This window comes from Barbus barbus (genome assembly GCF_936440315.1).
Source record: "Barbus barbus genome assembly, chromosome: 32".
NCBI classification, from domain to species: Eukaryota; Metazoa; Chordata; class Actinopteri; order Cypriniformes; family Cyprinidae; genus Barbus; species Barbus barbus.
Genome location: NC_136760.1, coordinates 19,535,898 through 19,562,918, shown reverse-complemented (window position 1 = coordinate 19,562,918; position 27,021 = coordinate 19,535,898). Strand labels below are relative to the sequence as shown.

The 27,021-nt window shown below is 36.4% G+C and overlaps 2 protein-coding genes across 3 annotated transcripts in view; both read left to right on the top strand.

Annotated features, from left to right (window-relative positions):
* Window positions 1-332: 332 nt before the first annotated feature.
* LOC306852026 (pseudouridylate synthase TRUB1-like) lies at window positions 333-9,262 on the top strand. 2 transcript variants are annotated; one of them, XM_079388611.1, is made up of 9 exons: window positions 342-484; window positions 609-707; window positions 1,167-1,222; window positions 1,499-1,580; window positions 1,667-1,739; window positions 1,843-1,982; window positions 2,807-2,863; window positions 2,965-3,196; window positions 8,494-9,262. In XM_079388611.1, exons 1-8 carry the CDS (start codon window positions 361-363, stop codon window positions 3,165-3,167), a joined length of 834 nt encoding a protein of 277 aa, XP_079244737.1. In that variant the 5' UTR covers window positions 342-360; the 3' UTR covers window positions 3,168-3,196; window positions 8,494-9,262. The 2 variants fall into 2 exon arrangements, with proteins under 2 accessions (XP_079244736.1, XP_079244737.1); XM_079388610.1 differs by lacking the exon at window positions 8,494-9,262 and having other exon boundaries at window positions 333-484; window positions 2,965-4,116.
* A 1,513-nt stretch (window positions 9,263-10,775) lies between these two features.
* The window catches only part of LOC306852580 (attractin-like protein 1), an 89,518-nt gene continuing 73,272 nt past the window's right edge, over window positions 10,776-27,021 (top strand). Inside the window, exons 1-7 of the mRNA XM_079389527.1 lie at window positions 10,776-11,903; window positions 22,288-22,371; window positions 22,644-22,757; window positions 24,030-24,158; window positions 24,403-24,611; window positions 25,978-26,152; window positions 26,537-26,624. Coding sequence (XP_079245653.1) covers window positions 11,668-11,903; window positions 22,288-22,371; window positions 22,644-22,757; window positions 24,030-24,158; window positions 24,403-24,611; window positions 25,978-26,152; window positions 26,537-26,624 — 1,035 coding nt within the window. The 5' untranslated portion in view covers window positions 10,776-11,667. The remainder of the gene's footprint in view (window positions 11,904-22,287; window positions 22,372-22,643; window positions 22,758-24,029; window positions 24,159-24,402; window positions 24,612-25,977; window positions 26,153-26,536; window positions 26,625-27,021) is intronic.

The following is a 27,021-nucleotide window of genomic DNA, read 5'->3' as shown; positions in this document are numbered from 1 at the left end:
TAATATTTGCTATGGGAAACTGATCCTAGACCTGCATTTGCGAACTTTATACCGGAGCAGCAATCAGTGGCCAGTATGTGGCATATAATTGCGATCTGAGATCATAAATAATACACTTGTGTCTATGTTGGCATATTTTTCAGGAATATGCTCGATTAGTGATGCAGCAGGATTTTAGGTGGAATACAGGGAAATGAATCTGCTCTGGGAATATCAAACATTACAATTCCAAGTGAGGGTGATTTTATGGCCATTTTGAAGGTGTTTATGACTGACCCAAACAAACACAGTCACTCTTGAAAGAACTACAATACCTGCATACGAACGACGTCATCATCTCGCGCCGTGATAGCAACAAGCATGGCTGTTCAGAACAGTTCGCTATCCAAATTGCAGGCTTTAAATGGTATATTTGCCATTTATAAGAAACAGGGTCCCACTTCCGCGGATGTGTTAAACACACTGAAGAAGGCGCTTTTAAAAGGTAGGCGCGTTTTTAATTTTTGTTCTTTTAAGGCATCTCGAGATTCATTCTTAGCAGTAGATATCATTGCTAAAATAATGATCAGAATACTTTTTTATTATGTAACGAGTTTATCCTTACACAGAGGCAGGTGTTGCAAATCCCAATCCTCGCAAAAGGAAGAAGCAACATTTAAAAATAGGCCATGGTGGCACCCTGGACAGCAATGCTTCTGGTGTACTCGGTAATGAAATCAAGTATCTTCTTCTATTGTGATACATTAAACAAACAAAACATTTACACCATGAGCACTAGTGAAGTCTTACCAGCAATGAGATAATAAGACAAGACACCACAGATCAATAGGGTAACAATTGTAACCATCACGCTACTTCCCTAGTCAAGTTTTTACCTGTAGTGTCTTGCCTTAAGTAGAATGCAATGCATATTACTAATCAAAAATTAAGTTTTGATAAATTTACGGTAGGAAATTTACTAAATATCTTCATGGAACATGATCTTTACTTAATATCCTAATGACTTTTGGCATCAAAGAAAAATCAATCATTTTGACCCATATAATGTATTTTTGGCTATTGCTACAAATATACCCCAGCAACTTAAGACTGGTTTTGTGGTCCAGAGTCACGTATGATATAATATAAAATATGTAAGAATGTTACTTAAACCTAATGTTTTGCAGTGGTTGGAATTGGTGAAGGAACAAAGATGCTCACCACGATGCTTGCAGGATCAAAGGTAAGTATTTTCCGGGTCATAACTGTTTCACTCTTATTCTTCTCCAGAGCAAATAAATAAATTACTCTCAGACAACTACTTTGTATCCGTGACTCTGTATTTACTGAACAGCTTAACTCAGCCACATCGCTCAGTGTTACACTTAAAAGGGTCCGTGATACAACATGAGTCAAATAACAATCACATTGTTACAATAACATGTTTGTGTGTCTTTCTACATTTGTCATCCACATGTTTTATTACTGTAACATTTGATTCTATGTTTTTTTTCCATAGAAATACAGAGCTGTTGGAGAGTTAGGCAAAGCAACTGATACGCTTGACGTCACAGGAAATGTTGTTGAAGAGAAGAGTTATGGTGAGAATCATGATTTTGTGGCTGCGCTTGTGATGAGGGAATGGATATTTCACAGAACTATAAAGATTAGTGCTTGTTTTTACCAGATCACATCACAAAAGAGGCTTTTGAGGAGAAGCTGAAGCAGTATATGGGTGAAATTATGCAGGTTCCACCTCTGTAAGTCAATTTGCTCTGCTTTGATCCACAATACTCTCTTCATAGACATCTAAATGAATTATGTTTCTTGACATCATTGAAAATCTGATGTTTGCATTTAAAGATATTCAGCACTGAAGAAGGATGGCCAGCGCATGTCTGTCCTGCTCAAGCAAGGTCAAGAGGTTGAGGCTAAACCTGCACGTCCGGTCACAGTGTACAGTCTCTCTTTACAGGACTTCAGCCCGCCATATTTCACCATAGGTTTGTTATTTATATGCTTAATTTGGAAAGACATTATATGATAAATATTATTGAACGGTAAATGTGTTTTCTTTAATACTGTATTTTAGAGAATTTAAGAAATAATTCACCCAAAAATGAAAATTTGCTGAAAATATACTCCCCTTCAGGTAACCCAAGATGTGGATGAGTTTGTTTTATTCTTTAGAACAGATTTGGATCATTTGCTCACCAATGGATCCTATGGAGTGAATGGGTGCCGTCAGAATGAAAGACCCCAGTCCATCAATTAACATCTAGTGAAATGCAAAGCTGCATGCTTGTAAGAACCAAGTCCATCATTAAGGTGTTTTAGCTTTAAACCATTGCTTCTAATCAAAATATGTGCTCATAATAAAAAAAAAACTGGTGAAAATGCCCATCCCCTGTTGTCATCCCACCTCTGAGTCCACTGACATATTTGTTTAGAAATGTTTTGTTTTCACTTTTCATTTCATAAGACATTTATTGATGGACTTGAGTTGTGTTTGGATCGCAGTGTTGGTCATTTTTGGATTATTGTGATGCTTCCATCAGCTGTTTAAACTCTCATTCTGACGGCACCCATTCACTGTAGAGGATTCTTTGGTGAGCAAGTGATGTAATGCTGCATTTCTCCAAATCTTTTTCAATGAAAATACTAACTAATCTACATCTTGGATGGCTGTAGGGTGAGTACATTTTCAACAAATTTTCATTTTGGAGTGCACTGTTAGAAAACATTTTTTTCCATTAAATCATTGTCATACTGAACAGCTTTAGTTCATCTTTTTCATTAAATTTAAATCTACTTTTTGCATTTACAGATGTTGAGTGTGGAGGTGGGTTTTATGTCAGAAGCTTGGTTGATGATCTTGCAAAAGGTAGCACTCTAGAGATATTTATTTCTTGTAATAGTACCCTCAAATTTTAAGATTAATTTACTTGACATAATAATCTGATTTTCACCCCTGTACCCCTGCAGCTCTGTTATCCTGTGCTCACATTAAGGAACTCACTCGGACTAAGCAGGGTCAGTTCACCCTGGAAGAGCACGCACTGAAGGAGGATCGCTGGACATGGACAGATATCTCACAGGCTCTGCAGCCCTGCCCAGAGCCATCGGGGCAACAGAAGATTGGCAAGAAAGCAAAATCAAAGCATAAGCCCACCCCATCTGAATCTTAGGGTGAAAATGGAGATCAAAATGATTAAAGGTGATAAAACGACCCATCTGATACACAAATTCCATTTGCAGTGAGAGAACTGTAGGAAATTGCCTGGTCCACTCTGATTTGATCTGGCCTCTATTACCATTCATGTGTATCCATCTTTATGGCCAAGTGAGGATAAAACAGTTATCATCAAAATAGATAATGGATTATTAATGCATCTGTATTCATTTAATGAAATTATATACTTGAAAGTAGTTATTTTGTTTGTTAATAAATGTCTGTCATTTAATTTCTTTTCTCCAGGTCAGTAAATGCTCTAGTCTTTTACTTGTTATTTTCATGTTAGGTAAAAACCATAACATTTTTAATAGAAGCAAAACAACAAATTATTGCAGTACTCATGTCTCATGTATTGGAAAATAGCAATAAATTACACTATTGTTTAAATGTTTGGGGTTGGTAAGATTTTTTTTTTTTCAGAAAGAAGTCTTCATAATAACTAAAAAGACTGCATTTATTTGTTTAAAAATACAGTGAAAACTGTAATATTGTGAGATATTTTAAGAAACAGTTTTTTTTTTTAATGAAATATTATTCCTGTGATGGCAAAGCTGAATTTTCAGCAGCCATTTCTCCAGTCTTCAGTGTCACATGATCCTACAGAAATTATAATATACTGATTTAGTGCTTAAAACATTTCTTACTATTATCATTGCTGAAAATGGTTGTGCTGCTTAATGTGTTTTTTTTTTTGCAAACTGATACATTTTATTTTTTCGCTTTACTTTACTTTTAGTCATTTAGCAGATGCTTTTATCCAAAGCGACTTACAAATAAGAAAAAGTAACTAAAACTAAAAGTGAACACTCTGTAAATAGTCTATACACACCCATTTAAGAAAATACCGTAATTAAATAAAATTGACAAATGCATACAACATTTCAAAAGTAAACATATAAAGGAAAAAAAATAAATAAAATAAAAATAAAAAGCGATACTTATATGCTTTGCCGGTGTCCCTGCCCGGTGGAGTCGCACGGTAGAGTTGATGGTCTTTACACTCTTTACTTTTTACTTTTAGTCATTTAGCAGACGCTTTTATCCAAAGCGACTTACAAATAAGAAAAAGTAACTAAAACACCTTTATTTTCATTAGTTTTTGATGAATCAAAAGTTTAAAGGAACACTCCACTTTTTTTGGAAATAGGCTCGTTTTCCAACTCCCCTAGAGTTAAACAGTTGAGTTTTACCGTTTTTGAATCCATTCAGCCGATCTCTGGGTCTAGTGGTAGCACTTTTATCTTAGCTTAGCATAGATCAGTGAATCGGATTAGACCATTAGCATTTGGTCATCAAAAATTACTAAAGAGTTTCGATAAATTTCCTATTTAAAGCTTGAGTCTTCTGTAGTTACATCGTGCACTAAGACCGACAGAAAATGAAAAGTTGCGATTTTCTAGGCTGATATGTCTAGGAACTACACTCTCATTCGGGCGTAATAATCAAGGAGCTTTGCTGCCGTACCATGCAAGTAGGGCTCGCTGCAGCCTGCGGTGGACATCTAACCCCGCCCACATCCAAAAGTGTGACGTCAGAAACCACACCCCTATCATATATGCCACCTCTTGTGATTACCCGTACCGGGGAAACCTGGAAGTAACGTTATGTTGAAGCAATTTACAGCCGTATCGGGGATCTAAATAAAATAATGTTGCCTTTCTTTTTACTAATACACGTTTTCTTATTTCTTTAAAGGATATCTAGGCTAAAATGGCACAACTTAAATCTAATATATTTAATATGTCTAATGTACAGAGCTGATTTCTCATCACTAGGCTAATTGTAATAAAAAACCTCTACACTTTACCTTATTCAACCTTATTGTAATGAGATAAATTCTCATTTATTACTATCAACTTTAAACTAAGACACCTTTTAGATTGATCACATTTAAAGGGTACAATTAGATTTTGTTATTGTAAAAGTCACAACACTTTAATTTTTTAATTCACAATTTAATTTTCTAAAGATGTGTTGTTCCACTTATCATCAATTGTTCACATTTGAATGATAGGATTGACAGTTCTCCGTATGCAGTTGTCATATGCTAAATAGAGATTGCTTGCTTTGATAGATTATAACAAGTAACATGGCATTAACATTCAGGCCTTGTTCATCAACAAAACTTCATATGAAGTATGTCCAGGTCCTCCACATATTTGAAGATGAATAAACGGACATCTCTTGCTTCATTAGGTATTTATATATTTATTATTTTACAAAAATAATTAAAACTTTTACAAAAAATATATGTTCTATAAGAGATATGTTCCAACTATCATAAATGAACAGCTGAATGATCAGAAATACAGTTCTTGAAATGCAGTTCACATACATACATAAGCTACATAGAGAGATTACTTGCCTTGTTAGATTATTCACAGAAACATGGCATGGACTTTCAAGCCTTATTCAGCAACACAATTTGATATAAATGTGTCCAGCTCCTCCGGATACTCAAACAATCAGAATATTGTATTGTACAGATGTGCTATATACAAATTATGCAAGGGAATGCGGATAGATGTATGATATATTAAATCAAAAACATATGTATAATAAATATAAGTATGGATAGTTGGTATTGCACATGTTTTATTGCACAGTGGGGAGAACATTTAACTGTGAGGTAGATGGCCTGAGGGAAGAAACTGTTCCTATGTCTGGTCGTTCTGGTGCTCAGAGCTCCGAGCAGAGCTTCTGTAGCGTCGACCTGACGGTAACAGTTCAAAGAGGGAGTGTGCTGGATGTGAGGGGTCCAGAGTGAGTTATCAGCCCTTTTGCTCACTCTGGATAAGTACAGTTCTTGGAGAGTGGGGACGGTTGTACCAATGATTCGCTCAGCAGTCCGGACTACCCTCCGTAGTCTTCTGAGGTCAGATTTGGTAGCTGAGCTGAACCAGACAGTTATTGACGTGCAGAGGATGGATTCAATGATGGCAGAGTTGAACTGTTCCAGCAGCTCCTGTGGCAAGTTGAACTTCCTCAGCTGGCGAAGGAAGTACAACCTCTGCTGGGCCTTTTTAGCAATGGAATCAATGTGATTGTCCCACTTCAGGTCCTGAGAGATGAATAAAAAGACATCTCTTGCTTCATCCGATTCGACCCCAGGTAGTCTTTGATGGCATTTTGTTGATTTTTACTGTCCATCTGGAGTAAGGCAGGCCCTTTCACCTCCCCACAGAATAACTCACAGTGACTCTGTATCCAGCACAACACTGCTTACAAACTTCTACTTTATGTCCTCTTGGCACTCCTGTTAAAATACAGAATACGTGTGTGTTGGTCCACTAAATATTTGTCATACTAAATAGTATTTACCTCATCATTTTGCATACAAGAATATTTACGAAAATCAATCACTACAGTATCTAGAGAAATGCTCCCACCATTCCTCCATACCTTTCTTTACTGTTGAAACAGCAGCAGGAACCCCTCATCCCAGCAGAACTGCTCTGCATCAGGCTAGGACCAAAAATGCATAGAATGCTGTAAATCATGACAAACAAGGATTGAGAATAATTACAGTATGTGATCTTTCCATTAATATACATTTATGCATTTAGCAGACGCTTTTATCAAAAGCGACTCACATTATATTCAAGTTACAGTTTTGACATTTTATCAGCTTTTGCTTTCCCTGGGAATCGAACCCATGACCTTGGCATTGCTAGCACCATGCTCTACCATTTGAGCTACAGGAAAATATAGAATAATATGTCACAAACACAGAGTTATCCAGCAATTCATAGTGAAATGATGTGGTTGCTCAACCAAGTTACTGTGCAAGGGTACTGTGATCAGTGTATATCATTAAAAATATCATTGTATGTGAGTGAGTGAGTGAGTGAGTGAGTGTGTGTGTGTGTGTGTGTACACATATGTGTGAGTCGGTGAGATGAGTGTTATAAAAATATTGCACATTCGGTCAACATTCATTATATGTTGTAAGAATCAGTGCACTAATAAATATATAGTGCACTCATTTTTATGACATAAAATGAACTCTAACTGAATGTGCAAATTTTTTAATAACCCTTTTTTTATAATAGCTACATAACACTCTAACCTACTCATATACACACTCATATACACAATCTTCTTATCTATGCTTTTTCCTGTTTCAAAATAATAAGAATGTGACGTATTTGGACACAGGCGTGGCTTGTGACGTCACGCTTGGATGTGGGCGGGGTTAGATGTCCACCGAAGGCTGCAGCTAGACGCTCCTCGTACCATGGTTGCAGAAGGAACAATGATATTTTTTCGATATTACCGAAACTCTTTAGTCATTTTTGAGCGAGATGAGCTAATGGTCTAATCCGATTCAATGATCTATGCTATGCTAAGCTAAAAGTGCTACCGCGCCAGATAAAACTCAACTGTTTAACTCTTGGGGAGTTGTAAAATGAGCCTAAAAAAGTGTTCCTTTAAAGGAACAACATTTTTTTTAAATAGAATCTTTTTGTATCAATGTAAAAATCTTTATTGTTGCTTTTGATCAATTTAATGCATGAATAAATGTATTAATTATTAATTCCCAAATCTTTGGAATGATAGTGCAAGTTTTAAAATATTTGTATATTTCTATCCTTTAAAAGAAAAAGGTGTCTTCCCAACTCAAAATCTTAAAAATTCACACATAACCCAAAAACTAAACACATTATTAAAAATATATGTAATTAAAAGCTGATTTCAGATGGCACAGAAAAAACACTCGCACACTGAGATGTATGTAAAGGAGTCTGTAAAGTATGGCCGGTATGGTCTCTTGCCGAACCGAATATAGTTTAGACTGTTTTTATGTGCACAATCAGCATACTCGGATACTAATCCCTTTTAGTTAGGGATTAAGATCACATTCAATTCCTCTGCTCCCAGACTCTGTTTCCACCCATACTTTACTGGCATTAAGAACAAAGAAAGTAAGAGAGAAATCATGTGAAATACAAACCCCACCTCCTTACTTTGGCTACTCTTATATAGAGAGAAGAGGCAATACAGTTCTCTGCATTGGCATGGATAAATTGATAATATCTTTTTTTTTTTCACTTTCAGCACGCAATATAATTTTTTACCACAGTATATCAAGAGTAGCTGTCATGCACACCACTTCAAATGCTCTAACTGTACAGCTATACTATATTGTTAAATGTTTACCATCTGGGGGCACTATGGTGCTTTGGCTTCATGAAGGATTTATGGCAAACCTAAAGCACAGCGGAATGAATAGTAAATCACCCGTGATTTACACATAACAATATATGCTTATCCTGCAGGTCAGTACTGCTGCTGCATCACTGGGCAGTTATGCCGGATGTGTTTTTTGACAGGCTAGGACATACATGTGCACTAACTGTTGTGCTCAGTGAGTATGAGTTGCAGTTGCCTGAGGCTTTGATTCTTTCATTCCTGAAGGTCTGAGGAGAAAGTGTCATGTTCCCCAGTGGGCCATGAAAGAATGTAGTTCTAAGTGAGAGAGGAATGTTCATAGACTGGAATATTGTGTAAATGCAAATGTTGAAAACCTCTGCCAGCACAGAATTTGTGGAGCACTGTGTGAATTAAATTAAAAATAAGTTTGATATAAGTGTTAATTGGTATTCTTTTAACTTTAAATTTTCTCTTTAGTATGAACACCCATGTATTTTAACCAAACAGCTCAGTTCCTAAAGTCAGCGCTATAATGCAGTGATGTTTTTCATCTGTTCAGTGCCTGACTGAATGGGGCTGTTGTGATGGGAATGATCTAAAAAGGGAAGTCTGTGAGGTGTGAGAATCATCACAAAGCCCAGTAATTTTCCTTGTATAGAGTATCAAATTCCCAACTGAATTGAGTGTTTTATTACATTCTGTATAACATCTGGCAGATTTACTGTTGCGTGAATAAATGTTTTACTTTTTACGGTCTTAAATATATCCACCCTAGCATTTGCTAGGAACATTAGATCAAACTGTATACTTTCACTTTGTTATTGTTATTCAGTAAGGATGCATGTTAAAAAAAATCCATTTAAAATAAATGCTGTTCTTGTGTTCTTTCAATCCATTGAAGTAATCTGAAAAAAAAGTATCATGCTTTCCACACAAAATGCAGCACAACCATTTTCAACTGTGATAAAAATGAATGTAACTTGAGCCCCAAATCAGCATATTAGTATGATTTCTGAAGGATCATGTGACACTGAGAACTGGAATAACTGCTGAAAATTCAACTTTGTGATCTAAGAGATAAATTACATTTTTTAAATATATTAAAATAGAAAACAGCTATTTTATATTGTAATAATATTTCCCAATAATACTATTTTTACTGTTTGTTGACCAAATAAATGCAGCCTTGGTGAGCATGACAGACACCAATGCGACTTACCAACCCCAAACGATCTTAGCTTCATATTACTTATATTAAGAGCACATATGTTTGAGGTGCATGGAAGTTTGACACTAAAAAAAATGAACCCAAAGAGCTGGACATCATACAGTATTTCAGCCTAACTTTAGTTGGTAGCACATAGTGTATTGAGATTCACCTTAACACTCAAGAGAAGGACAAAGTTCATATTTGGGTCTGAAAGTTCAATCTGATACATAACACCTTGATATTCAGTGAGAATATACATTACTGTAGTCCAGTGGTTTTCAAACCTGTCATGGAGGACCCCCTACCCTGCACATTTTGTATGTCTCCCTAATCAGACTCAGGCTGTATCCGAAATCGCCCCCTATACCCTCAAATAGTGCACTATTTGAGGGGACAGCCATTTTAAGTGGTGTTCGAAACCTTAGTGGATGTTCTCGAGTGCACTCATTCAATCCCACAACGCACCGCAAAAACGAGTGTACAAGCGATGTACACTCAACGGCTAGAGAATCCCCAGAAGGCACTGCGAGAGAGCTGAATCATTCATTCATTTATTTTACAAGCGCTCGTCCACGGCGTAATACAGTGGAATACAACAAAGGTACACAATTAATTGTAAATTGACTATTAGGGTTTATACATCATTTCCGTGACAGAGTTCTAGATAAATCCTTCAATCTTACTATTGGAGCTGCCCGTATCAAATGATTATTTAACAGGAAGCAAACTATGCAAAAGCGGCAGTCCTTCCGGTGCACTTAGTGTCCGAATTCATTCACTCGTTTTCATTCACTCCTTCAAGTGAACTATATGAGTGGACTAATGTAGGGAATAGTGAATGAGGGTATAGGGGGCGATTTCGGATACAGCCACACTCAATTTAGTTCTTGCAGTCTCTTCTAATGAGCTGATGAGTGGAATCAGGTGTGTGAGATGAGGGAGACATACAAAATGTGCAGGGAAAGTGGTCCTCCAGGACAGGTTTGAAAATCCCTGCTGTAGTCAATATAATGCATGGAGCATTCTGGACTGTGTTTTGAAAAAGAAAAACTATAATAGCGGTAGGAAGTTAGGTTTTCACACACGTCCTGAAGACAAAATGTGTAACACAGCTTCTCAAGTACTGCAATATACAGTCCAGGGATGCACATACTGGTCACTGTCACTTTAAATATGGCCTCTTCCCATTGCGCGTGCGCGGATATCTCTGTGTTGAGTTTGCTCCAACCTGAGGAGCAGCCAGCGCGAGCTGCTCGTACTATGGGAGCTTAAACGGTGGTCGAGGGGGCCAAAATTCACACTTAGAGGCTTTCAGCGCACTGGGACGAAGAGGATATATACCTACACAGAGGGTCTACGCTTTCGTTAAGGAGTTTATCACGTTGAGCCTGAAAAAATATGCGTGTAACGGATAGTTCCTCAGATTTTCCAAATCCCTCAACGGAACGGACAACAGCAGAAACAACATCCGTGTTCCCGACTGCTGCGGTTATAAAGGATGCTTTTCACTCCGAAACCTTCTCCGTTTAGCGTTTTTTCCGGTGGCATATGAACGTTAGCCACGAAAAGATCAAGGTTTAGAGGCTTTTAAAGCACACCAGCAGTGTATTTGGACAGCCAGCTGAATGTTTACGCTTTAAAATGGCTGCGGACGGGATTATTCAGATAAGACCGCTGAATAATATGATGTTTTAAAGCTGGAAATATCTCATCACTTGAGTTATGGTAATGCTCTGGAAGGAAAGTTTTTTTTCAATGTTATGGGGAATTATTTTCCAGCCCTGTAACTGCAGGAGGTAACGTAGGAAATCCCTGCCCTTGTTCAGAAACACAATGAGGCGAGACAGATGATTGTGTTTATGCTCGTTTTATCATATCACACTCGGATCTGGATGTGTTCAGTTAAACGATTGCTTACGTTCTGGGAAACGATCGCTCATATTTAAGGAATATTCATGATCTATAAGTGAACGGATCCCCTCCTGCTGTTATAATTGAAACAATCTGGGCACCAATAAACGGGGAAGAAAGGCCGTAAGACATTGATAACAGTTACCCAATTAAACAACAGCAGCAGCATCCCTAAACCATGAATGCTGAGAAGAGGATGCTCAGACCTGAAGTGTTTCTGGTCAGACAGAGACTGCAGGGCATGCAGAGATATTTATGGCTGTGTGTGATGTTCTCCCTGGTGCTGATTTCAGACGGCTCTCCATCTGAACCCTGCGAGAAGAGCTGTCTGTCAGGCAGGTGTGTGAACGGATCTTGTGCCTGTGATCGTGGATGGGTTGGGGACCAGTGTCAACACTGCCAGGGAAGATTCAAGTGAGTATTCAAAATGGCATTTACATGTATTAAATAGGACTGATTACAGCTCTGGAGGAACATGAAAGCAAGTTGCAAGTGCTTGTGTGTCAAATTCACTGATCGTGGATTCACATGCACTTTCAGGAAAAAATGTACGAAGCTGTCACTTGATGAGGTGCCTTTTCTAAAGGTGCTAATATGTACCATTTAGGGGTAGACTCGAAATAAAGATGTAAGGATACCACCCCAGTGACAGCTTTGTATGCGATTTCTTTCATTGTTATTTTTATTCCAATTTAAAGTTTTGTTATTGTGATGCTTAGGAAGGAACATCGGTCCATTGTATATTCAATCATCTGTAAAGCATGTTACTGATTGCTGGATTTTCACATTTGTCTGGGAAATTTGGATAACTTGAAAGGGACTTTTCACATATGTGCACCATCTGGTTAAAAACTAATATGAGGGGCATTTATTCTTCACTGCTCCCTCCTCTCAGACTATTTTCATGTGGCTTAAAATCTAGATTTCATTTCCACGTTGAAATCTTTCTTGGCATACTCCTGGTGAGTCCTGGCACAGTTTGGCTGAATTAAAGTTTTGTACTTTTAGCACACAGAAATTAAGTTTGCTAAGAAGTCTTAATTCCACAAATTAAGGCATTAAAAGATCTTAAAATAGAACCAAAAAGTCTTAAATTCATAATGTCAAGCATTGCTAAAAATGGATATCTTATTATCTTCCTCAGTATTTTGTCTTGTTTTCCATGGAAATAGCTGAGCATCCTTAAATTTAAATTTCCTTGAAATGCAAAATGAAAGTATTATTTTTTGAGAAAAGATGCGAGTTTAAGACAATATTTGTCAATGGGGCATGAAAACTTGTGTTCATTTTGAATTAAGTTGAACCCATTGGCAGATAGGCCTATTTGTTCATTTTAAATCAAACTCACTTCATTTTGATCAGTTTCATGAAAAAACAAGACTTCTGTATCAAGTAAATGTATCTTGATTTAAGAATCTTGACAATTTTGCTGGAAAACAAGACAAACATACTGAGCAAGAGTTGCAGTGTGATCAGTAAAAGTTATTTTCATATACCAGTGTTTGTAAGCAAAGCTATTTAAGCCTTAAGCCATAGCCATTATTTTTGTCAAATTAATTAAAATGTAATGAAAAGATGTTGGAGGTTGAATTTTCAAAATTTTGAAGTGCTGCCAATACAACTCATTGTCTGCTCCCTAGACATTTACATTTAAACAGCATATTGATGTGCCGGCTTCAATTTATTGCTTAGATTTTCTTTATTTGTTCTTAAAAACGTTTTCAAGTTATCTTCATAAAACCTGCAGTAACCCTGTACTTCACACACTGTTTATATTAGTATTATTTAAATGATTGTATAGACATGATCTGATGAGTGTTTTCAAACATTACTATACGGCCATTATTAATTCTGTGCCATTGTCTTCTCAAAGGATGCCAAAGGTACTGTGGGTAGACATGATTTAGTTTTGAACGATCTTAGTTTGACAGCTGTATGAAAAATGAAACCCTTGAACAAAGCTCCTGGACTGTTTCTTAAAATAGCATCCCGTTCTCGTCGGGTGCAACAAAGATTTCCCTCTTCTCTTCATCTTAGAAACAGCCAAGAAGGATGCTATTGGCATTTATAAATGCTGTCACTCAAACTAAACTTCAGCCTGACCTGTATAACAAAGGTTGAAAACAACAATAATGAATGAAACGAAAAAAACTGTTTTGATGTTCTCACCCATTGTTGGGCCTTTCATGCTGGTCCAGGTGACCAGGAAATACCGAGTTATTATCTGAGCATGTCGTACTGTGTGATCACCTATTAGGTGCTCTATAAGATGCATGATCAAACAGCAAAGGCTGTCATCCTGACAGATAGCAGTTTGTTGTTATAAAGACTAGCTAAGTGGACATGAGATTGAGACCATGAGATGAAATTGTGTCTGGTGTGCCTTTCCATTGTTATAGCCATGTGCAGATTATGTTTGAGGATGCAGAATTATTAATGAACTCTGTTAGGTTTCAGACTCATAAGCAACAATTACTGTGCATAATGGTGCTTTAATAATGTAGATGGAGACCAGGGTGTGTCTGCTCAAAGTTAAAATGTAACAAGAAACAAGGATGAACGTAATTTATTTTCTTATTTTATTTCTCTGAATTAAAAAAACAACAACATCTGAAAACAGACATTCAACAAGGTGAAATATTAGCTAGGTGTTTGCAATACCAGTTATCAATGTCCAACCAATGGCAAGTTAATCTTCAATTAGTCAACTTTATTGTTAAAAGTGAGTGCTTTGTACATTTTTTGAGCAGTAACTTCATGATGTAGCCTAAAGATAGTCTTGCTCAGAGATGGGTTGGCTTTCTGTTTTTTGTGTGGTTGTGCCATCTCATGATCTAACTTCCTTTTTCTAACTGATGTTCACACTTATGAAGCCACAGTAGATTACTTAAGACTTCATAAAGATTTTGCAGATGTTTAAAGAAATTTAACCAATAATGAAGCTGTTTAAATGATTTTAAACTTCGGTTGGTTTTGGCCATAAATTATATCCTATATATTGTCTGTATAATGTGTATTTTTATTTATTTTAATTTTAGAAAGTCACGCTTCATCTCATGTAGTTTGCTGATGATTTACAAAATGCTTTCTTGAAGTCAGCTTTAAAACTAGTGGAAAATTGTTAAAGGCATAATTCACCCAAAAATGAACGTTCTGTGATTAATTACCAACCCTCATGTTGTTCCAAACCATAAGACCTTCGTTCATCATCAGAACACAAATTAAGATATTTTTGATGGATTCCGAGAGCTTTCTGACCCTGCATAGACAGCAAGGGTCCAACAACGATGAAGTCTCAGGAACATAGTAAGGACATCGTTAAAATAATCCATGTGACATCAGTGGATCGATGTATTTTTACGAAGCTAAGAGAATACTTTTTGTGCGCAAAGAAAACAAAAATAATGACTTTATTCAACCATTCGTCTCCTCCGCTTCACCCTGGCACCATTTTGGGGAGTATCACGATGCATGCGCGTGCTTTGGTCTAAACGTAAACAAAGTGGTGCCAGGATGATGCGGAGGTGACGAATTGTTGAATAAAGTTGTTATTTTTGTTTTCTTTGCGCACAAAGTATTCTTATAGCTTCATAAAATGACGGTTGAACCATTGATGTCTCATGGATTATTTTAACAATGTCCTTACTATGTTTCTGTGCCTTGATCGTGGTAGGACTCTTGCTGTCTATGAGAAGGTCAGAGAGCTCTTGGATTTCATCAAATTTCTCAATTTGTTTTCCGAAGGTGAACGAAGATCTTACAGGTTTGGAACGACGCGACGGTGAGTATGACAGACTTTTAATTTTTGGGTGAACTATCCCTTTATATGATTTACTTTTGTAAGATATTTTTTTTTATATTATTGTTTTCCTTTCAATAAGTGGAGTTTTTTTTATTATTATTAGTTTGAGACTTTTCTTAAGACATAAGTTAATGGGTAGTTGATGCATGTTTGTGTAACTTTAAATCATTTAGCCTATGTATAAAATGTATATTTATGGGGGATGTGACATAATTCTTGTAACACTTAACATACAATAAGGTCTCATTTGTTAGTGTGAACTAACTATAAGCAATATATTTTTTACAGCAAAGTCTTTGTTAATATTAGTTCATAAAAATATGATTGTTCATTGCTTGTTCATATTAGTTTGCAGTGCATTAAGTAATTTTAACAGATACAAATTGATTTCAAATTATATTAGCGTTAATACATTTCATGTAAAGATTACTAATATTTAGTAAAAAGTTTATTAAACAGTAGAAATATTGCATATTGCTAGTTTATTTTATCTAATGTAGTTAACTAATGTTAACAAATTAATCATTATTGTAAAGTGTTACCGGTTACTTTTACACTAATATTTTAAATATAATTTGTCTTGTTTGTAGCCTATTAGCCCTTCACTCTAAAAATTTTTTATATGTATATGTGGTTCTTGGCTCGTAATCATAGGGGAACCACTTTTGGTGCTATATAGCGCAATATCTTTAAAGGTGCTATACAGCACCTTTGTCAAATAGTGCTATGTAGAGCCATAACAGGTGCCATATTGCACTGTATTTCTTCAACAAAAATGGTGCTAAACAGCATCAACAGGCGTTCTTTGGCTCGTAAAGAACCTTTTAAAGAAGCTTAACAGGTTCTTTGTACGACAGTGGTGCTATATAGCACCTTAATCACCCCAAATAACCACTGAAGAACCATACAGGAGCTTAACAGGTTCTGTATATGGTAGCGGTGCTATGTAGCCCCTCAGTAATGCGAAAGAACCACTGAAGCACCAAGATTTGGTGCTATACAGCACCAAATGTGGTTCCCCTATGATTACGAGCCAAAGAACCACTTTTAGTGCTATATAGCACCCTTTTTTTTTTTTTTTTTTTTTTTTTTTTTTTTTAGTTCGATTAAAATGGTCCTGCTGTGTGACAAATGGATTTTTAAAAGTACAAATATTCTATTTAGGCTCTCCATTATTACAAAATCATAAAATATGCATGCATAGTAATTATAAAATCTTTTTAAATGGTTTTAGAACGAGTATAACATTTCACACCACAGGTCGTGTCAGCTTTACAAATGTGCATCAACTGCCCTTGTGCAAACATCTATTTGAAATATGTCTGTGGTGCTCATAAATATTGTGTGCTCTAGACTGCTGGATAGTTGTTGGTGAACTGATTTGGCATTTGGGTTAAGCCAAGTCAGTCGACATGATCTGTGCACTATTTTTAGTCTGATCTTTATGGATGACTATCTGAAGTGCAATGTAAGCTACATCTTCATCAAACAAGCCTAACAGATGCTTGGCTTAGACCAACTGCAAGGTACACTTAAGTCTTGTTGTCAGATGCTGGAATGTTTTCTTCAAGTATTTGGATGTTTTTTATAAAGTGTTTTTTTAAATAATTAAAATGAACTCCGATTGCTCTGTTAGTGTGGTTCATTTGAATAAATGTGGACTTTGTGATCCAAACCTCGGTGCGCATTAAACAAATGGTCTCCTCCAGACAACAGTATTAGTTAAGGAGCCATTGGCTTTTATGAGGAAAAATAACAGCTATGCATGCTTTTGACTATCTGTTTTCTCATTGTCTCTTTCTTGAAATGTTTCATTCCGGTAATGAAATCTCCCCCCCATTATTTTTCAGCCCTCTTGGAGAAAAAAACAACAACAAAAAAACATTATCTTTGTTTGATCATACCTGAGCCAAGCAAACTCTTGCATCCAAGACATAAAAAAAGCCTTTCTGCAATTGAATTATCATTGATAGACATGGAAAGTTGCATCTCAGATGTTTTATATCTCAGTCTGACACAACTGGAACCTGCCTTTTTCTCAGCAGGTGTGTTAGTTGGTACTCAACAGAGATGATTGCCTAATTTGAAAAAGTCTGTTATTTTTTTTTATTTTGACATGTTTTTCTGACGCGGAAATAATATTTGCTTTTCCTGTCTATATTTTGGTGCTCAAACTCAATTTTTTAATTTTTTTTTCCATGACATCAATCATAACAATGTATATGGTCCTCAGCAAAAATGTCACTCGCAAATTAATATTTTTGATTGCAAATGTAACCACTGTGCAGCCTGGAGCCCTGAACTCTGGTGCAGTTTGACAGATACATGAAGACAATAAAGACCAAAGACATCTAAAGGAACCAAAAACAATATTTGTTGTCACAAGATTTTCTCCAATGATGAGAGGAACTATGTATGCTTGAGCATTTTGTCCTTTTTAGGCAGTGTTGCCCATTATAGTTTGATCCAGGTGGAACCGCAGTCTCCTTACAGCAGTCATTCATGGTGTTGTTTTGACTCCTTTACACATTTTATTAGCTCTAATACCACCTTATGTACACTCATACAACGTACACATTTAGCCTAAGCAAACAGGTACTAAATGTATAATTTTCTTGTGTGGTTCAGACCTAAAGAACGACGAGAACCGAACTTCAAGTGTAAACACACCCTTAAATTCTATATAAGATGGTAATTTCCAACATATCTTTTAAGTTTCCCTTCATTTTCCTGTATTAGCTTTTAAAACTGGCTTCTATGTTCCAGTTCATATAGATTACCATTCAGGATCCAGTTAATGTGCAAAATGCCAGACAAGGTGAATCCACTGGAGGCAACATGAAATCTATTTAAAATGTCTCTTGCTTTGGACTAAGCGTAGATCCAGTTCTTTGTAATACACAGACCTCAGTTGGTGTGGATGTGTCTCCTTTATCACACTTCACCCAAACCTCCTGGACAAAAACAAAGTGTGTTTGAATCCTATAAAATGGCACTTACACTAAACTCCCCTTTGTCAGTAAAAACGGCGCAGTTTACATTTCACTGCTGTTAACGGAGTCGATTTTTCAACAGATCTTCCTTTTGTACGTTCAATCTTTCTCGCTCAATGTCTGGTTAAATAAAGCTACTTAGTATTTTTGATTGAATCGTAATTCAACTATGGTGAAGTAACTTTTTTTTATTTTTTTTATTTATGATTTTGTTTAGTATGATGCGCATAGAGTTTGGATGTTTATGTAACTTAAGTTGTTCCAAACCTGTTCGACTTTTTTTTTTTTTTTTTTTTTTTTTCTCCTGTTGGATTATAATTTTAACAATACTGGTAACCAAACAGTTGACTGTAATGTATGGTTGCCAACATTCTTCAAAATATCATCTTTTTTGTTTAACAGAAGAAGGAATTTCATACAAGTTTGGAACACCTTGAGGATGTACTATCCCTTTAAATGGTTGTACAGTGGATAGATGATACCATAACTTGTCAAATAAATGAACAAACCTGAATTGTTCAGCAGTCCTAACCTAGTGTCCTTGCCTCCACATCATACTGGCACTAAAACAGCTTTCCTGTTACACAACAGCTTAACGAACAAGCGGTGGGAGGCAACCCAGGAAGACAAGGGCTGTGAGAACAGGCGCGTTCAGGAAGTGACGGACAGATATCAGTGGACTCCTATTCACGTGGCAGGTAGCGGGGCTTGAGTTAGCTGACGAAGAGGCCCTCTCTAATTGGACTTTGCAAACTGTTAAGCTAACATTTTGGGCATGGCTGACTGCAGTGCTGAGTTGCACCTTTCAGACCCCATTTACCTAAGCACACTAGTCTTGTTTTTTTTGTAATATTGCATTGGCTGTTCTGCAGATAATTATGTAACTCCCTTCTCGTCCCTTTCTGAATGCCTGAGGCCAGCCTTTGAGCGAGGCTGAGTGAACCTTGTCCAGTGGCGGCTTCAAAGCCGCTGGGACAGGTATTAATCCTGGCTGTTGGTGGATATATTTGCTGTGGTACTGTGCTATAAAAGATTCATGAAAACCTGGTGAATATTTTAACTGTTGACTCACCTACAGTTCCCTCTCTTCTGGGCCGATGAGCGTGTGCCTGCACAAAGAAACATCCCTCTCGCCAACATTCAGCCTGAGGGATGTCCTCCCCGGCACAGGAAGTGGTGCACCGTGATTACTGTTTTTAACTGCTCTTAAAATCTCAGTGTCTGATTATAGACATTCAGAACACAGAGTGGAGAAATAGCTTGTTAATAAGCTACGATTTAACCTACAACAAGAATGCTAATGCCAGGTTTTCAGCATTTGCATTCGGTTTGATGTACGTCAGAAATTTTGTTTCTTCACTTTAAGTGAGGAATGATTCACAGAGTGATAGAAATGATTACAAGAGAAATACACCCACAATGAATACTTTTCTTTGCGGGCTGTTTTCACTTTGCTGTGTGATGTACATTTATGAATTTAGGTCTCATTTCATTACAGAATTTGGATAAGTTCATATGGTCAGCACCCAAAAGGTTTGGAAATTCCATAAAAGTGAGATTCTGAACAATATTAGTGTCTTCATAAATTTGTGATAATGTTGCATTGATAAGGGACCACACAAACAATCAAGAAATGTATTAAAGCAGAAAAGTAATAGATACATTTATAATGTTATAAAGCTGATTAGCTAAAGTAAGGCTACAATGTGTTCTGATTGATCTGTACACTTCTGTTCAAAAGGTGTTTTTTTTTTTTTTTTTTTTTATATATATATATATATATATATATATATAGGAATTGTTACTTTTATTCAGCGAGGATGCATTAAATTGATAAAAAATTAGACACATTGTTAAAGATTTTGATTTAAAATAAAATCTGTTCTTATTTAATTTCTATTCAAAGAATAATGAAAAAATCATCACGATTTCCACAAAAATATTTCGACATTGATAATATTTAGAAATGTTCTTGAGTACCATAACAGCATATTAGATTGATTTCTGAAGGATCATTGTTCTGAAGGACACTGAAGCAAAATAAATTACATTTTAAAATATTAAAATAGAATAGCTTTTTAAATTGTAGTAATATTTTAATGTATCTTTAATCAAAATAATGAAACCTTGCTTAATGTAAAATACATTTAGTTAGCATTCAGCTTTTGAATGGTAGTGTATATAGGCCTATTTGTATTATTAAGAGTATTAAGTAATAAGAAATGGTTATTGCTTCAAATGATAACAGTTCAATAAATTATTCTGACATTGTCCAAAATCCCACTTTGCCTAGGGAGATTCCAAACTTTTGGAGGGCACTGTGTTGACCTGATTTACATAACCAAATGAAGCCAAAATATGGTTTATAGAAACCTGCTTGTATTAATCATAATTCTGATGTGATTTAAAACCTTGTTTGGAATATTCACTGTTATGGAAAATGTGCTTGCAGGGCAAAAAATTAGCTTTATAGACTATGAGCCAAGGTAAATGAGAAAATGTCCCAGTCAGCTAGATTGCTGATGTGACACAGGAAGTTGAGAAAAGTCTAGGAAGAAACACATTTGTAGAGTGAGGAAGAGAGATTTAATTACATACATTAAAAGACAAGAACAGATAACTAAACAGACAAGCAAAAGCACAGTAAGACTCAAGGATATTCTCTTGTGCGCTGCTGTCAGAGACATGAATGAGAATTAATGAGCTGATTCAATTACTGTGCAGAATTACAAAAAAGCAGCTTGATGAATGGCAAAAGCAAGCATCTCCTGTTTTTCAAGAAGACAATAGCAGTTAATGAATGTCTGTGTCTTTTTAATTTTATTCTGAATATGCTAATTACCATGTATACAAGAATGTATGAGTAGCTGCCATTTTTGTAGCTTTGTTTGGCACAGATATTGCAAACTTTACCTTTAAAGCAATAGCTTACTCAAAAATGAAAATGTACTGAAAATATACTTACTCTCAGGCTTTCTAAGTGGTAGATGAGTTTTTCTTCATAGGAACAGATTTGGAGAAATTTAGCATTACATCACTTGCTGACCAATAGATCCTCTGCAGTGAATGGGTGCTGTCAGAATGAGTCAAAACAGCTGATAAAAACATAACAGTAATCCACAACATGACTGCAGTCCATCATTTGATGTCTTACGAAGATTGTTTTTTTTTTTTTTTTTTTACAAATGCAGCTTTTCTCTTCACAAGATATTCATTGATTCTGACGGCACCCATTCACTACTACCATTCAGAGGATCCACTGGTGTGTAAGTGATGTAATGCTAAATTTCTCCAAGTCTGTTCTAATGAAGAAACAAACCAATCTACATCTTGGATAGCCTTATATTGTGAATATTGATGTGTTGGTCTCCTCTGATCCACTCTAGGATGCTTGTGCAATATCAGCTCAGTAGTTCTTTTTGTTCTCTTCAAGAACAGCAGGACAGAAGGTCTTAGCAATGTCACTTAGATTGATTTCCTTTTAGAATACGCCCTGAGGAGTGTTTGGCTATGCAAGCAGCAATAACATGTCCAATTAAAAGCATGTCTGTGGAATATTGAGGTCATTGTTTATAAGGATGCATCCCTTCAAGTCGGCATCTACAAACAATAGGGCTTGTCTGGGCAAACAATGCCGCCAGCTTGGTGTGGTTAATGTGGCCCGCGACACAGACAGGCCTTGAGTGTTCCGTGATGATGCAATACGGATCCAAGCGCTGTCACTCCATGGGCCGATGGCTCTGTTGCAGTCCGGAAGGAGAGGAAACCGCATTTGGAGCAGTGAATCATTGCGGATCTGCTCCCACACAAGCCTGTGTCCATATGGCCATAAGTAACCACAGAAACCAGTTCCATCGTTGTGCCTGTTTGTACTGAAAAAGCACTTCTCTGCAACGCCTTTTGCATCTTTTTTTTTTTTTTTTACGCATAGCATTGTTCTGTTTGTCCCTCGGGCTTGGTTTGATATGGTCCTCTGAACGGCGGCTCTGATCTTATTTTTCAGGTTGACTGAGCCATCTGGGTACCTAACAGATGGCCCCATCAACTACAAGTACAAAACCAAGTGCACCTGGCTGATTGAGGGCTAGTAAGTGTTATTCTGTCCCCTTTTCTCTTTCTCATCGAAGTTTTGTTGTGCCCACACTTCCCTCTTGCATAACCCCTATTTAAATATACTTCAGCAGCCCTTACAAGGGTGTTTTCTTCTGTGTTGAGTTACCAGAAAAGGCTCAGAGGAGCACATTCCGCCTTGCATCGTTCAGACTTGGCAGAAATGATTCTGCTGTAATATGTTCTCATAGTGGATTACGCAGCCAGCAACACATTCTTAAGCATTATGTCATCACCTTTGTTTTGCAGCCCAAACGCAGTCCTGAGGTTACGATTTAACCATTTTGCGACCGAATGTAGCTGGGACCACATGTACGTCTATGACGGAGATTCGATTTATGCTCCCTTAGTAGCCGTCTTCAGGTGAGTGTGTTTTCTAAAAGAAGAATGGGGGTTTTGAACTTTCCGATGCTAAGCACCCCCTCAAGTATGGTAATTCCCTTTGAGGGACTATTCCCTAAAATTAAAAATGCAGTTATTTTTAATACATAAAGACCAATTTATACTGTGTGATAGAAATATTAAGGGCCAGATTTACTAACAGCTTGCGCCAGTGCAAACCGTCTTTTGATGTTAAATTAGTCCTGTCAGAATTTATTAAAGACGCGCAGTGAATAATTAATGCCGAAAAGGCATGAATACAGTTATTTTTGCACCTGACCTTATTGAATATGCATTTGTAGGAGTTTCCCTTTCAGATGCAAAATTTATGGGAGGAGATTATTAAAATGAATCACGCAAATGATTTACTAACGTTTGTGCTTGTCAAATTACTGTTATTTGCACCATTATTTAGCGCCCAAAAAAAGCATGTCTTAAAGCAGGGGGTAATTTGCGCTGCTCTTGGTAGATTGTGCTGGTCATTATGGAAATGTTCTTTTGTCAGTAAATGACCCACAGAATTTTCCCCTCCCATCGGTTCTTTTATGGAATTGTGCTCTAACGCTAATTTGCCCTGTTTAGTAAATCTTGCCCTAAGTGTGATATTATAAAAAAAATATATATTTTTTTAAAATACTGCAAATAATGGGATTTTATATTGTTACTGAGCTAATGCAAAAGGCAATAATTAAAATGATGTATGGAAAGTTTATTTTGTATTAGTTTGACAGCATATCTGATTTTCCAAACATTAGCAATGTTAAATGTACACTACTCTTTAAAGTTTTGGGGTCAGATTTAAAAAAAAGAAATTAATACTGTTATTCAACAAATATATTCAAGAAAAATATTCAAATAGAAAACAAGATTGCTGATTTTACTGTATTTTTGATCAAGTAAGCGCAGTGTACACTTTCAAACATGAATCTTTGTCAGACTCCAAACTTTTGATTGGTAGTGTATATTTTCAGATTTATTTGTAAAGCATTTTTATGATAAATATAATATATTGCATTTAACATATTTAATAAATATTTTAAGTCAACATGTGAACCTTGTAAAATCAGAAATTGAAATTTCCAAGGACCCTTAATTCTCCCTTGTGGCCCTCTGAGCTCAGTTTGAAAAACCTTTGGCCTGGAGTCACGCAGGAAAGTTTCACTTTACTGCATGACAAATGTTAATTAGCTACTGCTGTTATGGAAAAACAAGAGATCATTTCCTAACTAGCTTTTTTCTGTAATTGTCCCACAGTGGTCTCATTGTCCCTGAAGTGAAAGGGAATGAGACTGTTCCTGAAGTGGAGACCAACTCAGGCTACGCACTCCTGCACTTTTTTAGCGACGCTGCCTACAACCTGACGGGATTTGAAATCCTCTACTCGTGAGTTAATGACACTCAGCATCAGCACTATTTTTATTGAAAAAAGCCTGCCGGTTCAGCCTGGTGTTAATACGACATGTAATCACAAAGAGGTCTTCATTTTATCTCCTCTGTACATGTATTATTCTCAGTGTAATCACAGGCTTAGTCCTGTTCATTATACCCTCGCCTTTTTCAGGCTTCCCTGTAGAAAGTTCCCCTAGTTTGCTTTTTACAACCTTTTTCTTCATCTCCCCCTCGACAGAATCAACTCATGTCCAAATAACTGCTCTGGCCACGGGAAGTGCACCTCGGGGAACTCGATAGCGAGCCGTGTGTATTGTGAATGCGATAAGTACTGGAAGGGTGAGGCCTGTGACATCCCGTACTGCAGGAACAACTGTGGCAGCCCTGATCACGGCTATTGCGACCTCACCGGGGAAAAGCTGTGTGTGTGCAATGACAGCTGGCAAGGTACTACTCACTTCCGCTCTCATTTCCTCCCCTTTCCTGTAAGTAACAGGATGCTGAGAAAGTGCATTGTCTCTCAGGTAGATTTGTTGTCATGTTGAGTTGTCTCCCCCTGGTGTTGATTCTCTAATAGTGCATCTGTCACCTCTGCATCACTGCAGCAACATCTTTAGACACTGCCACATTGTCAAAAAATGTCAAAGCACAATTAAGCCTGATGGAGGATTGACATCAGGATGTCTTGAGGTTAATTTAATGAGCCTTTCTGGCCAGCTTCTCACTAAGCCTCATGCGAGGAGACAGGAAATGGCAAGTTAGAGAAAGTGTGAGTGACCACAGTAATGTCTGTAAGATGCTGTCAGAACCACCCTGTTTAAGTGGTCTGTTCATAAATAGTAAATATAATAAGACAGATATTACCTTAAATCAGGGATTCAAGGGTTTTACATTGTTGGCCAAAATTTTGGAGTAATTAAGATTTGTAAGTATTTTTGAAAGAAGTCTCATGTTCACAGAAGCTGCATTTATTTGTAAAAACAGTGATACTGTGAACATATTATCATGCTTTTTGAAGGATTATGTGACATTGATAACTTAAGTAATGACTGCTGAAAATTCAGCCATGCCATCACAGGAAAATGTTACATTTTAAAATATATTCCAATAGAAGACAATAATTGTAATATTATTTCACAATATTATGTCTCTTACTATGTTTTTGTGCAAATAATTACAGCCTTGGTGAAAATGTTCTTTCAAAAAAAAAAAAACGTAATTATTCCAATCTTTTGGCCTCAAGTTTATTTTTGTTTACGGATTTGCACAATTTCCAACATTTCATAAACTGATAACATGTTTATAGAATTTCACCATAATTTCACAAAAAAAGAGAAAGGATTTGGAATGTTAAAAAGCTTATCAGTTTGAAAGTGAATAATTTAAAACATTTGTGTTGTAATGTGGAATGTAAAATAAAATTATTACTATAATCAAATATTCATTTTTATTTCAGGTTTATTTTACAGCACACTTAATTTTATTCTTTGTTTTTGGCGCACTATCACAACTAAAAATATGTTTCAATCCACTTTTAATGTCCAGCTACAAAGTCAAAATAATGTTTTTTATATGCTTGTATGTCATGTGACCATTAACCAATAGAGAATCATAAACATGAGAATGTGGTGTTAAATTATTGATGTGGTGTTAAATTTTCGAAATGTTAACTTAAAAATCTTGGGTACACCAAGTAAATATTTTGTCAAACATAACTCCTTCAAAAAGAAACTCTCGCTATCAATTCAATTCAATACGTGCTATTGGCATGACAATTATTACAATGTATTGTCTCTCTCTTTCTCTCTCTCAGGTCCAGACTGCTCACTAACAGTGCCCTCCACTGAGTCTTACTGGATCATGCCCACAGTGAAGCCTTTTGGAGCATCGCTGGGAAGAGCATCCCATAAGGCGGTGGTGCAGGAAAAGGTCATGTGGGTTGTTGGTGGCTACATCTTTAACTACAGCAACTTTCAGATGGTTCTAAAGTAAGTGATAATTCAGAGAGCTGTGTACAGCATAACCAAAAGGCTTATTTGCATATGCACGTATGTGACAGTAATCCAAAATAAAACTATAAACTAAATAAACCAAATAAAAAATTGAACAGCAGGAATATTAATACTAATAATAAATCCGTGTGAACTGTGGTAGGAGTAGAGTTTGATTAATTTGTCAGTTTGAGGGTAGAAACTGAGAGTCTAAATTTTCTCAGAAGGAGCTCTTTGTGGAGGGAGCAATTCCAACGTTGTCTCTGAGAAAGAACTAATTACTGGAATATTGGATAATTTGTGTAATTCTGAAGCCATCGTTTTTTTTCCCACTTTGGTTATGGAAATGAACTTTGAGTCAACTATTTTTTTTCTTTGCAGTTATAATCTGGAAAGTGGCATCTGGAACACTGTGCCCATCAGTAGCGGACCCCTGCCGAGATACGGACACTCCTTGGCACTATATCGGGTAACATCACAGTTGAAATGTTACAAAAACATTTAGCAAAAATATATTTTTTTGTCTTCAAGCTAAATGGCTGTAATCAGTGTCTGAATGAGTGAACAAGGCTATTTAGCTGATTACATGTTCTAGCTTTTGGTCTGTGTATACCGCTTTGATCATCTGAGCAAGAGTATCCTGCAACAGCAGTTATTCTGCTCTCTTCTCTGCAATAATTGAAGTAAAAGCAACTTTCTCCACAGTTTATAGATGTAATCATCTGTAGAAATGTTTTAGCTGACCTGGAGTTTGGACTTTGCATTAGCATTTCTACAAATACTTGAATCAAATCAAGAAATTTGCAGGTTGAATTTATGTATTTTTAATGCTTGACAAATTTATACTTTTATACTTTTATTCAGCA

Coding starts and splice junctions, on each gene's coding strand:
- LOC306852026 (XM_079388611.1), top strand. CDS start 361: ATGGCTGTTCAGAACAGTTCGCTATCCAAATTGCAGGCTTTAAATGGT. Junction 1,223..1,498: donor CGATGCTTGCAGGATCAAAG/GTAAGTATTTTC, acceptor TTTTTTCCATAG/AAATACAGAGCTGTTGGAGA. Junction 1,581..1,666: donor TGTTGAAGAGAAGAGTTATG/GTGAGAATCATG, acceptor TGTTTTTACCAG/ATCACATCACAAAAGAGGCT.